We start from the raw sequence: 13060 nt of genomic DNA, 5'->3' as shown, positions 1-13060 counted from the left end.
GAGAACTGATATAACAGATTTTTTAACTCACTGCCTGCAGTGGCTCAGGGGCGGTCTCTGCAGTGCAGTCGCACCAGGGACAAGGCCCAAGAGGATAAAGAGGGACACAAGGATTTATAAGACCTTGCTCCTCAGGAACCTGACGATCAGAACGTGCTTCTGCATACTTCTGCAACACGATGAGCGTCGTTTAAACACCGAGGCAACATCATTTTGAGGGTGAAGGAAAACAGCCTACTGCAACCCATTTTGCAGGAAAGAGAGCACTGAAGTGATCGAAAGCTTTCAGGATCTCCTCTGGAGAGAAGACGCACTCAACGACTAGGTTCCACTTCTAAAGGCGTAAGCACGCTACCCAATTCTAGGGGGTGCTCGCAGAAGTGATGGTATCTATCACATGTTCTTGGATAGCCACCTGAACCTCCGCGTTCAGATATAAGACCGCCCGGAATCTCCGGGGGCAGAACGCGTGTGCCATCGTGCCCCGTCCCCGAAAGAGTTTTCAGGGGAAGTCAGGAAGGCTGTTGATGGGAACCAGGTCTAGTTGGGCCAATAAGGGGCAACTATGAAGACCTGTTCCTCTCCTGACTTGGCACGTAGGTGCAAGCGACGGGCGCAAAAGACAGGAGCATTGCTCAACACAACATGTGAAGATCACTGGGCTTCAGGAGCATTTTCTGCTCAGCACTTGGGTGTGACAAGTTCACTGAGCTTCAGGAGCATTCCTGCTCAACACCTGAGTGTGATAAACTCACCGAGCTTCAGGAGCATTTCTGCTCAACACTTGAGTGCGAAGAACTTCACTGAGCGACAGGAGCATTTCTGCTCAGCACTTGAGTGTGACAAGTTCACTGAGGTTCAGGAGCATTCCTGCTCAACACCTGAGTGTGATAAACTCACTGAGCTTCAGGAGCATTTCTGCTCAACACTTGAGTGCGAAGAACTTCACTGAGCACCAGGAGCATTTCTGCTCAGCACTGCGTGTGACGAATTCACTGAGCTACATGTGATGAACTCACTGAGCTACAGGAGCATTGCTGCTCAACACCTGAGTGCGATGAACTTCACTGAGTTTCAGGAGCAATTCTGCTCAACATGAAGAGTGATGATTTCACTGACTTGAGCAGGCGCAAGGCGACCATGAGTCGCAGTCACTTTTAGAAGGCTCACTGGGGTTAAACGCATTTCTGCGGGCCCCTGGGGCAGCTGAGACCCAGTGTTTGTCCAAGGGTAGTCCGCTCGGTTTACACAAACACTGGCGGAAAAATGAAACCGGGGGGGGAGGCAACTGAGCGGCCCTGGAATGGTCATGACCCAGCCGGACCCAGGGGATGGAGTCTCCACTTGCCCTGGCTATAACTGTCGTGAGGCTCGATGGCGGCACGATTGAGTAAGCAGGAGGAGTGGAACAAGGCGCCCTCAGAAGCGTCTGACTCCAAGGAGGAGGTGACGGGTGAGTTGTGACATGCAGGGGAAGCTTGCGCAACGGTCGCAATGTCTAACAACTCGAGGCACGAATGCCCGTGTAGTCGGGGGTCGCCCAGGCCCCCGTTAAAACACGCCCTTTGTACATGGCCCCTCTGTTGAAGAGGGTTTGGCAGCAGACCGGGATGAACCATAGTCACCCAGGGTGAGCTGCTCTGCCACTGTCACCTCGGGACTCGATCATGAAGCTAGCGCTGAAGCTGTCACATATGGAGGAAGCCAATGGCTGCAACTACCATATACCCCAGGAGCCTCTGAAAGTTCTTCCAGTGGGACCCTTTCTCACTTCAAACACCAGCTGAACACATTCTCATTGGAGAAACGTGTTAGACCGAGTCCATCTCCAAAACTGAAAAAGAGATACTAAGCCAGTGGGCGAGATTACTCTCTTCCAGTTGACCTGAAGACCCAACGGGCTCTGGAGCACTCGAAGGGAAGGACACTGTACTGATACTCCACCCTTACACGCAACCCACAGGATGGCCTGCGGTGCGGAAGGTAGAGATCTGTTTTTAAGCACATGTCTTTCAGGTCGGAGCTGCAGACCAATTTTGGGCCAAGATGGTCACGACCCACCACCTAGTAGCACGAAGAACGAGTTTACAAATGGCCTTCGTACCGGCTGGAGGAGCGGCTATATCAAATCCTTCGCCAGCAGGATAAGATAAGCACGCACAAGTCAGGAGCACTGCTCAACGCTCGGTGTGATGAATATCACTGAATTTTCAGGAGCACGTCTGCTCAACACCTAATCTGATGACTATCACTGACTTGAGCGGGGTAGCCGAGCCTGAGGTGGGGCAGCAAAGTAGAGAGAGTGGTGTTAGTGTGCTGTGCAACACTTACCTGTCCCCACAAGCGGCAGGGGGCGCGTGAGAAGGCGGATGACCGGGTCCTCGTACGCACCAAGCTGCCTGCTGGCGACCAAGGGGGAGCTGAGGGGTGTAAGGCTATACAGGGTCACACCTGCCAGACTGGCCCTCTTGAGACCCAGGAACAGATGAAATTGCTCTCTCTTTGAAGTGTGGGTACCGCTTGCTCCGCTTTTTTTTTTTTTTTTTTTTAGGGAGCCAGCGGCGGAACAGACACACACACAAACAAAGGCTCCACCCGGCCCTCACCCGGGGGGAGGGAGTGATCGTGCCACTCCAAGAGCATCTCATCCATTCCTGGGCGGCCCGCTCCGGAATGCTTTCGCTGTCGCTTCCCACCTGGCTTGGCAGCGCATGGAGCGGGCTGGGCGTCCCTACTGCGGCCGGCTCCATGCTGAGGCCTGGGTGGAGGCTGCTGCGGAGGGCCAGCAGGAGCGGCGGCCGGGGAACGCCCACGGCGACGAGCAGGCGGAGGAGCTGCCACCGGCGGCGGGTGGAGGCAGCAGCTGGCCACCGGGGCAGGATGTGCCGGATGACCACCGTCTGCGCTTGAGCGGCAGAGAACTGTTGGATGCAGTTCTCCACTGCGTCGCCGACCAGCCCAACCTGGGAAATTGGGGAGACCAGGAACCGAACCTTGTCCGCATCCGCCATACCAACCAGGCTGAGCCAACGAAGGCGCTACTGGACCACCAAGGTGGACATCGCCAGACCGATCACGCACGCTACGACACCCGTACCCCGGAGGGTGAGGTCGGATGCAGTGCGGTGCTCACCTATGAGCGCATGGTCTGGATTACCCTCGTGCATGCCATGGGTGCCCTAGCCTGCAGCAACGCCATGGCACGCAAGAGGAAGCGGCTTGCCCACAGGCTTTGTAAGCTCTGCCCGTCGGAACGGACAAAACCTCACAGGCCTTAGGGGGGAGACGACGATCCCCCCAAAAGGCAGCGGCCGCCGGACACAGGTGCACCTGTGTCGACAGACCACTCCAATGGAGGGACACCTCGCAACCCTTCACCGTTCCTCCATCAAGGGTAATGAGGGGGAAAAGCTATTCAGGCAGTTTCTGGCAGAGAAAGATGCTGTTCACCACCTGATAAGCTCTCCATGCATTTCGGGAAAGAAAGGCACTGGGGCGGCGAGCTGAGAACCAGCGAGGTCCGCCCCAAGATACCAAACTCCAGATTCCAACCGAGACTGAACGGGACACGGTGGAGGTTCCACTCGAGCCCGGCAGCCTCGGCGGCCCGTTTCAGCATAGCTGATAATTCTGGATCCGGCTCGGGCAACATTGAACTCCCGGAGGGAGACAATGCAGCCGAGTCATCATCTCTAGAAGTCAGCTCACCCTCCGATGCTGCAATCGGCGTCCTGTCCTCCAGGGGAGCCCCGAGTGAAACCGCTGGCCCACCCATTACAGATGGACCAGCAGACAACACAGGAGGCTCCAGTGGTTGCAGTGGAAGGGAGGAGTGAGGAGCCCACAGGGAATGGTTACCGGGCGGGACATCCAACACTATCCTCCGGTCACCCATCCCACACAGCACCCGAGGGTGGGGCATGGTAATGGGGACTCGCTCTCCGCGAACGAAGGCGAGTCTCGCCCTCAACACTGCGACAGTCATGTTCCCACAGTGAAAACACGAGCTGTCCACAAAAGCTGTCTCAGCGTGCTGTAAGCCCAAACACGTGACACAACAGTTGTGACAATCAGAGAGAGACAGGGAACGACCGCACCCAGAAACGCACGGGCGGAATGACATCTTGAAAAAGACGCAAACGCACCCGTGTTGCTCTTTCAGAAAATAGGACCGTCACCAGTGCCGGAGCACACAGGGGAATGACCGCGGCAACACTGAACAGAGAACTGAAACAGTGAAGCACTCACTTTTCCGCCCTCTAACCAGCCATCAACACACACAAACATTTAGAATTTTGTTGCTGTTAAAACAGCAGTTGAGAGCTCAAAGCTCGCGATCACCGCTGCACTCGCGCTGTAGAACACCAGCACTGGGAGAGTCTTCCTGAAGAACACCGACGCACTCGCTCGTTGTAGACAACAGCACTCTCAGAGACATCAAACGATCGGCTCCGAAGCGAAAGGCAACTAGTGCGTGCATCCACTTCCGTATTTATACCCGCGCCGCGGGGGCGGAGTGTGTGATGCGAATCACGCACGCCAATTACATTGGCTCGTTCAATAGTACTCGAAGAAGACAGGCTCTCTAGCGAGATCCCAATTCAGTCGACGTCGACTACGTCCGACGTTATCGACTGAAAGGGAACTCTGGTTCTTGTCCCACAGACAACACGTTGGTGGCCTCTTATTTTTGGTCCCTCAGGAAAATACGCTCTCTGAGGGCAGTGTATATTCCAGGGGGCCCGAATATTGGAGCAGACACCCTGTCAAGGCAGGGGCTGAGGCCAGGGGACTGGAGACTCCACCCGAGGCGGTGGAGCAAATATGGGAGTTTACTGCCAGGTAGAAGTGGATCTGTTTGTGTCTCAGCACACAACGCACTGCCCACTTTGGTTCTCCCTCACTGGGGCGAGTGAGGGAGAACCAAAGTGGGCAGTGCGTCGTGTGCTGAGACACAAACAGATCCACTTCTACCTGGCAGTAAACTCCCATATTTGCTCCATGGCGCAGACATGGCCGAGGCTATGTCTGTACGCATTTCCCCCTGTTGCTCTGCTACCAGGAGTTCTGGAGTGAATCCACCAGGATGGAATAAGCCTACTGCTAGTAGCACCACGCTGGCTGAGCCGAATTTGGTTTGCGGACCTAATTTTATTTGTCTATTTTAATTCTCTTTTGCAGTACAATTTTAAGTTGACTTAAAACATTGCAAAACAAGGTATGATATACAAACTTTCATCTGCAACGTTGTATGAGCTTTGAATATCAAATGGCTTACAAAATTTAATCTCTGACATTTTATAACACACCATTCCTCACTTCGTAGTACTCTGAATGCATGAAGATGCACATCAAAATTGTCTGTAAATAGTTTGTTTACCAATAGATAAATGAGGTTGTCAACCAAAAGTACATCACTTATTTGACAAAAGACTGGCATTTCATTTTCCATTGCACTACAAATAACAAGTCCAGCTCTATATTCAACACCATCAACTTTGATCCAACTGGTTGAGAAGACATCTTTTGACAAGATCATTTCAAGGATATGATTACTGACCACATTTTCATCTCTAAGGCTAAATGACTTAATTGGCCCAAACTCGTTATGTTTGAGGGAAAAGGATTCCCAATGATAAGCAATGGCCATCTGATGCCTTTTAGCCAACAATTTTGTTATGTTTTTGAAATTTAAAAAAAAAAAATCTTTGAACATCTTCTGTTTGGCCTCAAACCTCATAGACCACATAAATAATAAGGGGCCAATTTTCCTTATTGAAGAGGGATAATGGATCATAAAATGATGCTTGGGTATTACATTTTTATGTGGGTACAAGTACTTAAATAATTTGTGGAGGTCAGAAATCAAGTGCTTCAAATAAACTGTCATGCCTAAAGTGAGACAAGGCGAAAACACAATGTTCATTATTTGAAGTAACAATAACAACAAACTCCAGTGTTTGTTACCTGGAGGAACAACGTCACCAAACAAAAGACGGAGATTTTTCACAAGACATAATGTTTGAATGGAATTTAAACCAACGTTATTACCAGCACTCTCCAAAATAACCTTTGTGGGGTGGTTTTTATGTTCTAAAAATCCATAATCAAAAGAATAAATCCTTGAAAGCAAGTCCTCTTCAGAGATAAAGTTTTGTGTGAGATAACCAAAAGGCAATTTAATTTCGTACTGAGCCACACCCTCTAGAAGATTATGCATTATATCGAACAAGTAGTTATCGCAAACATGAAAATACTTCAGTGTATTAAATGAAGAATTTTTTTTCAAACCATACAGTGACCTCAATTGTGGGTTTTCCTGGAAAAACTGGCAATGCATTTCAAAGATCTCTTTTCCACGAAGGATCACCTTAGGATCATCTTCACTGTATACTGTTTGAGAATCCTGCTTTTCAATTAAACAAAGGCGACAGAACGGCTACTAAATGACTCATTAAAACCAAGAATTGAGTGCATCCCTAAATTATCGCCAGTTATCTGCGCAATGGTGCCATAAATCTGCACATCTGAAAATGGAAGACTTAATCCTTGGCTTTCCAGTATCTTTATATCATTTATCAACGGTTCCAATATGACATTAAATCCGTACTTACTTATATCTTGTGTGTGAAAAAGTGCCAACAAATGAATGTTCATCAGCGCAGAATTAAATTTGGGGGGCAAGTTTCTTACAATAAAATAAAGACAACCAATTTTGTGAATTACACGTTTAGAGGCAAGGGGATTGGCAGTTTCAAAATCATCATAATATATTTGGATTTGTAATGCATGTCTTTTGGTTGTAAACAAAGGGTGAGTTTTAAAATAACTGCCATCGCTAAAATCTGTAAAAGTGTCAGTCTCTAATCTACAGTCTTTCCTAGGAGATCACAAATGTCTGGATTTCTGCACATGAATTCCAAAGTTTTTAAAATTGGCACATAAATAAAAGTATCTTTAACTGGTACTTGGTCATAAGTACCAGATTTCTGATTCAGTCTGCTGTCATATCTCAGTCCGAGTGTTATCTCAACTGGTTCAACCACTCTCCATTTTTCTTTAAAGTATTTATTTTGTTTCCATTCGGTATTCAGATTTGTGAATGGGTTTTCTAATTTATCAAAAGATTAATTTATCACAAATTTGTAGGGGTCACTTGAAGGTAAAGCAGAAAGCATGTTATTCTTTGCTTGTGAGTGAAGTGTATCTGTTAGTTCCTCTAAATATCCTACAATTGAGGTCACTAAACTGTTTGAAATCCCACTTCCTTGTAATTTTGCCAAAATGGATTCACACAGTTCTTTAGTTGAATCTTTAGTAAGCTCAGAATCATTGTTCTCGGAGGAAACACTGGAAAGAGGGGATTCATGCTGGGGATTCATTTGGTTGTCTAAAGTATCTAATCGAGATGAACTTGCAAGTGGCTCACTCAAGGAACATCCAACAGTTGAAGTTAGAGCAATTTTCTGAACATTGCTATGAACATTATTAAGGTGCTTACGAAAACCTGCATATGTTTGAAACTGATGCCTACAACCTTGCTGCGAACAAATCAATTTGAACTTAGATCCAGGATAGTAACTATGTTCACCTCTTAAATGTGAAATCAACTGTTGACTGCTGTGGTGCAGTGTCTGACAAATAAATCAGATCAGCATTCTCTCAACAAAGCTCAGACTTTAAGACAAGGTTACGGTCTGGTTAAATAGTCTGGCTCTCAAATCTTTGACTCTGGGTGACTCCTTCATTTTCCCTACATCAATGTTATACACTGTTGTCTGCAGGAATGTGTAAAAGCTCACAAGTGCACTATCATATGACAAATTGAACACAAAATGTGCCTTGAAAAGTTCATCAAATGCCCCAAGGAAGCGGTTTGCCTGGCATGGGATGAGATGCTTATCCAAGGTGATGTAGAAGCTGTCAATCTTGCTTTTCTGACGTCCAACTGCAAGGAGGTACGGGTGCTGATGCTGGTTGTTTTGGAGGTGCTCCTCCAAACTGCCGCATGACTAGGGTTAGAATGAACACTGAACATTAGACACAAACATAATGTGCAGTCACAGAGAAAACAACATTATAGAAGTGATTGTTCAAACATTGACTCATTGACTAGTGAAATATGGGAATCCCAAAGAAGAATTGATTTTAATCTCATTCATGTTTTGAGCAACCAAACCATTATTAAAATGCCACTACCTTATGAAAGATTACAAGTCTTTCAACAGCATCACATGCACCGATTTTTGGAGACTTCGGCCCTCCTGGTGGTGTTGGAAGAAGATGTATCAGTAACAGAAGGGATGCCATTTCCTGGTCGTAGACTGAAGACAAAGATTCACATGAATTAATTAACTGAAACATCAAATGTAATACTTTTTAAGTTTGATTAAGAACGGAAAGCATTTTAAACATCAATTTGTTTTACAAACAAATTAATCCGGAAAACAACCATCTTATAGATGTTGCTCATTTTAATATTTTTCTCATCAAAACAATACAAGTAACTATAACCGCAAATTTAGCAAATGCTCCAAAACAATTAAATCAAATACAACTTACTTCTTGCCTCATCAAGATCACCTTCTGCTGACAGCAACAACTGACTCAACTCTGCTGTTGATGATAGCCGCTTGGCTTCTTTTATGACGTTTGGCCTGAAGAACGTGTCCCACTTTTGAAGCAGCCTGGAGGATATATCCGCATCAAATAGGAGAGTGAAGTCTTGATCCACCTTTAAGAAAGAATATATTAAACTATAAACAATACTCTCAAATTGCATGCCATTGAAAACATATAATTCCAAACTTACCAGCCCTTTTCGATCAAGGAATCTTGAGAAGGTGGAGAGGATATGAACACTAGAGCCTGGATCTTTAACAAGCTTCTAGCGATGCTTAAAGGTCTGTCTCATTTTCTGGAAAATTAGTGACTTGTCTGTGGCATGGTTGAGCAAAGACATGGCCTCTTTGCAAGCATCCCCATCAAGTTGATCTTCAAAATTAGTAGCCCTTTGGCATTTAGGGCCTCCTGGAGAAGCATCAAGAGGGCTGTCTGGTAGCACAGATCCTCGCCGAATCTTCCTGTAGACTGTTTTCATTCGCCAAGCGATGTATCCTGTGTTGCTTGTAGCATCATAGACGTGTTCCTGAAATAGACTTTTTTTAATCCTTAGTCATGTTAGGATTAAAATATCAAACAATAAAATTTCAATGTCATAGAAACAGCTTGTGTCACAACATTGCAAGAATGCCAATAAAGTGCAATGCAAACAATAACAATGACTTACGTACCCTCTCTTAGAATATGGATCTCTGAGGGAAGGGAACAGCATCACGATGCCATGAGCATACTGTTCTCTGATTGCTTTAGTTGGGAGTTGCCTAAGAGAAAGTATCAAATTAGTTATCGTAATTTCCACAATGACAATGCAGTTATTGGTGTGTAAAAAAAAAAAAAAAACGATAAAACAAATACCCATGTGTATCAATCATGTGAGACACCAGAATGTTTATCATGTGTCTTCTTGTGGCATCTGTAAGAGTTTCTGTTCCTTGATACTCCTGTAGTACTGCTTCACCACCAGACTTTAATTTAAGCACATCTTCAACCAACTAATAAAAAATAAAAACATGAGAATGGTGATTCACACATTTGAAGAAACTCAGAGGGAGGGTATGGGAGGGGGAGAGGGGGGTAAAAGGGATAGTTCACACAAAAATTTAAATCCTGCCACTAATAAACCCCCCACCACCACTTTCAAGTCCCAGATATGTAAAGACATCATTAATGTGATCCAAGAGACTGTACTAGTGGATAAACCTCAATTTTATGAAGTGACGTGAGTGCGCAAAAAAGCATAATTTACCACTTTATTTACAAAATATTATTCTATAACAAGCGTTTTTTCCAACAACTCATAGACACACAAAACGTGTCGATGTGCTCTTGTGGACGTGCGTTGGAGTTTAAAATTTTGTAAATAAAGTGGATAAATATGGTAAATAAAGCACTTTTGGTGCTTCATAAAATTGAGGTTAAACCACTGAAGTCACATTAATGATGACTTTACAACCTTTCTGGAGCTATAAAGTGGTAGTTGTGTGGGTTGTCAACAGAGGGACAGAAAGCTCTCAGATTTCATCAAAAAGACCTTCTTTTGTGCTCCGAAGATACACAGAAGTCTTGCTGATTTGGTATGAAACAAGGGTGACAAATGAATGACAATTTTCATTTCTGGGTGAACTAACCATTTAAGAGTAGCACAAAAATCAAGTTTTTATTCTAACCTGTTTAGAAGACAGTGCAGATGTATACTCAGTTCTCAGTCTTTTGTTAAGGACCTCATCTAAGTTTACAGTTGATGCACTTGAGCTGCTTGAGTCAGATGACTCAGATATGGAAGAGTAGTCAGAAAATTCTAAAGAATTAGAAAATATTAAAATATTTTAATGACCAGCACAAGGATCAGAAACATGAAATAGTTAATTTATTATATATTTATTCAGAGTGCTTGATAATACATTCCTCCTTTCAAATTCAATAAAACTTACCATCGTTTGAGAAAACGGTCAGCACCACATTGCCTTGTCCAACGAGGTCGCTGAATATTTCTGCATCGACTTCAGTCCCTGTTGCATCCTTGTATGAAACTTTTGCATCCGGAGGCAAACAAAATCTCTCAATGACTGAAAAAGATTAGAAGATAAAACTGAATGTACTTTTTACATGTAAAAAAAAATCATTCAACATTTATATATAAAATATGTATCATTTTAATTAAGTGAAATAAAACATACCTTTTAGATGAAATAGCATAAAGTCAAACCGCCCTTCAATACAATCCAGTTTCACATACTTCTGATGTTCGCTGTACTTGACCTGGACCAGCATTTTTTTTAACTGCAACGGCATATGCCAATGTAAATCAGAGTAAATGAAGAGCACTGTATGGCTGCACGACATATAATTTAAACATCATTAAGTTATTTTAATTAAAATTTGGCTTGTAATTTTTTGATCCCTTGTTAGTTAAATCAAAACGAGGGAGCGTATTAGTAGGCTACATGACCACGATTTGTATGTTATGCATGATCATAAATGGATATCGTGTTTATATTCATGCATATATATATATATATATATATATATATATATATATATATATATATATATATATATATAAATATTCATTTTAGATTTATGGCAGGTAACGTTAACGTTAGGCTAAATCGTGACCACGTTGTAGGCCTAAAATTCATGTCCTCGTTTTGATTTAAATTATTAACTTACGTGTCCACATGTTCTAAGGCTACGTACTATACTTAATATTGCACATGCTGCTGTTGCATTCATAGCATCAATCATACATGTTTAAGTAGTTTGATTTTTTTATTTGACTTACCTTACTTTACCTTCACGAGGACATTGGCGGCACTTTCTCCAACGAACAAAGAAGTGAAATGCGACTGCGTGTGAGCGGGCGCAACTGGGCGGAGTGTAATTACATCTTTAAAGGAGTCGGTTTAACACTGATGATCAACTCTGTCAAATAACTCCAACTCCGAACACCATTTTACTCTAAATGTGTTAAAATTACTCTTTGGGTGTTGAAATCAACTCGGAAATGTTTAACACCCAAATTCTAACACTCCAATTTTTGCTGTGTAGGTGCCTACCATTATTCTGAGGCCTATTTGTGCTGCAGGTTTCAGTCCTCTCCCGTCTATCGGAGCAGGAAAAACTGTACTTCTTGTGCCCAGTGCGAGCACTGGACACTTATGTTCATCGGACTTCTCCGTGGAGAAAATCCGACCGATTAAGCAATTGGATACTCAAGACTATTTTTCTTGCTTGTGAGTCCTCTGGCCAACCATTTGGTGGTCAGGGCTCATTCTACTAGGAGTATGGTTTCTAAGCTTTATTATCTGGAGTTTCTCTCCAGACGTTTGAGATGCGGCGGGCAGGTCCTCACCGCTCACATTCGTAAGATTTTTAGCCTGGACCTGGACGCTGCCCCAAGGTATCAGGTGCTTAGTGCTCAGTGTAGTGATGACAACAGGCTGACACTCAGGCATTTGAAAGTTTGTCGATTTGGGTATTCTCGTTCCCAAAGCATCATCATACTTCCTGCATCCCTGTGATCGACTTGGTTTGGCAATTTTCTAAGATAATGCCGGTTTCACCGGATGCGCTCTTATCTCTTCCTGGTCATGACGTCACCCGCCTGTGACGTTCATTCCATCCATTGAACTAGTTGACATAGATGCTTCAGACGCATTCACGCTGGAAGTGTTCCCAAAGCGTCATCGACGCATTGTCTCGTTCCCTATCTCAGGGACCTATGGTTACAGTCGTGACCCGAGACGTTATTAATGCAGGACTGAATGTAGTAAAAATGGAATATTCAGCATTTAAAGCATGCCATAAGGTAGGGTTGGTCAATAGCCAATGGCCACAAAAATATGTATTATAATATATAATAATATAATCTCAGTATTTATAATTGTTTTTTCTATTTGAAAAAAAAAAATCTGTATTTAATTAAAAAATATATATATTTCATATCCTGATCAATATTGTCCCACAAACAATGTTCATATTGAAATGAAAACAAACATAGTGAACCTTGCAGTCTATCTATTATGTGCAAAAAATCACATTACATTCTAACAGTGTAACATTACAGTCTAAAAGCAAAACAATGCTTTTTAAAGAAGACGTTAAATTCACTAAACTAAAAATGAAAATAAAAAAAATAAAAAATTGCTACCATAAACATAAATTTTAGCCAGAATTATTGCACTCCTATTCTATTGTGCTCTGTCTGTTTGCAGAAGGCTCGTCCACTCCGGACAGCATAATGAAAATATTTGCTTGACTTTCTAACATTTACAGATGGAGAATATGTCCAATATGTAAGTTATGCTCTGAGGAAATTATTGGATGTCACTTCAGGTTATAGATTATTAATAGAGGTATATTTGTTTCCACCAATCGCTGCACAAAATAAAGTTACGTATGATGACGAAAGCATGTTAGTGCTAGCCGTCCCGGAACC

At 43.8% G+C, this 13060-nt stretch overlaps 1 protein-coding gene and 1 long non-coding RNA gene across 2 annotated transcripts; both read right to left on the bottom strand.

The window, feature by feature from the left end:
* Positions 1-6557: 6557 nt before the first annotated feature.
* Positions 6558-9100, bottom strand: LOC143737851 (uncharacterized). Its single transcript, XM_077229711.1, has 5 exons — positions 8934-9100; positions 8813-8834; positions 8563-8734; positions 8200-8324; positions 6558-8012 (listed from the first exon to the last, which is right to left on the bottom strand). Exons 1-5 carry the CDS (start codon positions 9098-9100, stop codon positions 7680-7682), a joined length of 819 nt encoding a protein of 272 aa, XP_077085826.1. The 3' UTR covers positions 6558-7679.
* A 1204-nt stretch (positions 9101-10304) lies between these two features.
* LOC143736630 (uncharacterized) lies at positions 10305-10967 on the bottom strand. Its single transcript, XR_013203518.1, has 3 exons — positions 10800-10967; positions 10554-10688; positions 10305-10420 (listed from the first exon to the last, which is right to left on the bottom strand). It is a non-coding gene; the product is annotated as an uncharacterized LOC143736630 (long non-coding RNA).
* Between the last annotated feature and the right edge of the window lie 2093 nt (positions 10968-13060).

The sequence above is a fragment of the Siphateles boraxobius genome, unplaced genomic scaffold, assembly GCF_051911475.1.
Source record: "Siphateles boraxobius isolate OS27281-9 unplaced genomic scaffold, OSU_SipBor_1 130, whole genome shotgun sequence".
Taxonomy (NCBI): Eukaryota; Metazoa; Chordata; class Actinopteri; order Cypriniformes; family Leuciscidae; genus Siphateles; species Siphateles boraxobius.
Note: the sequence above shows the minus strand (reverse complement) of the source record. Positions and strands in the feature narration are given on the sequence as shown.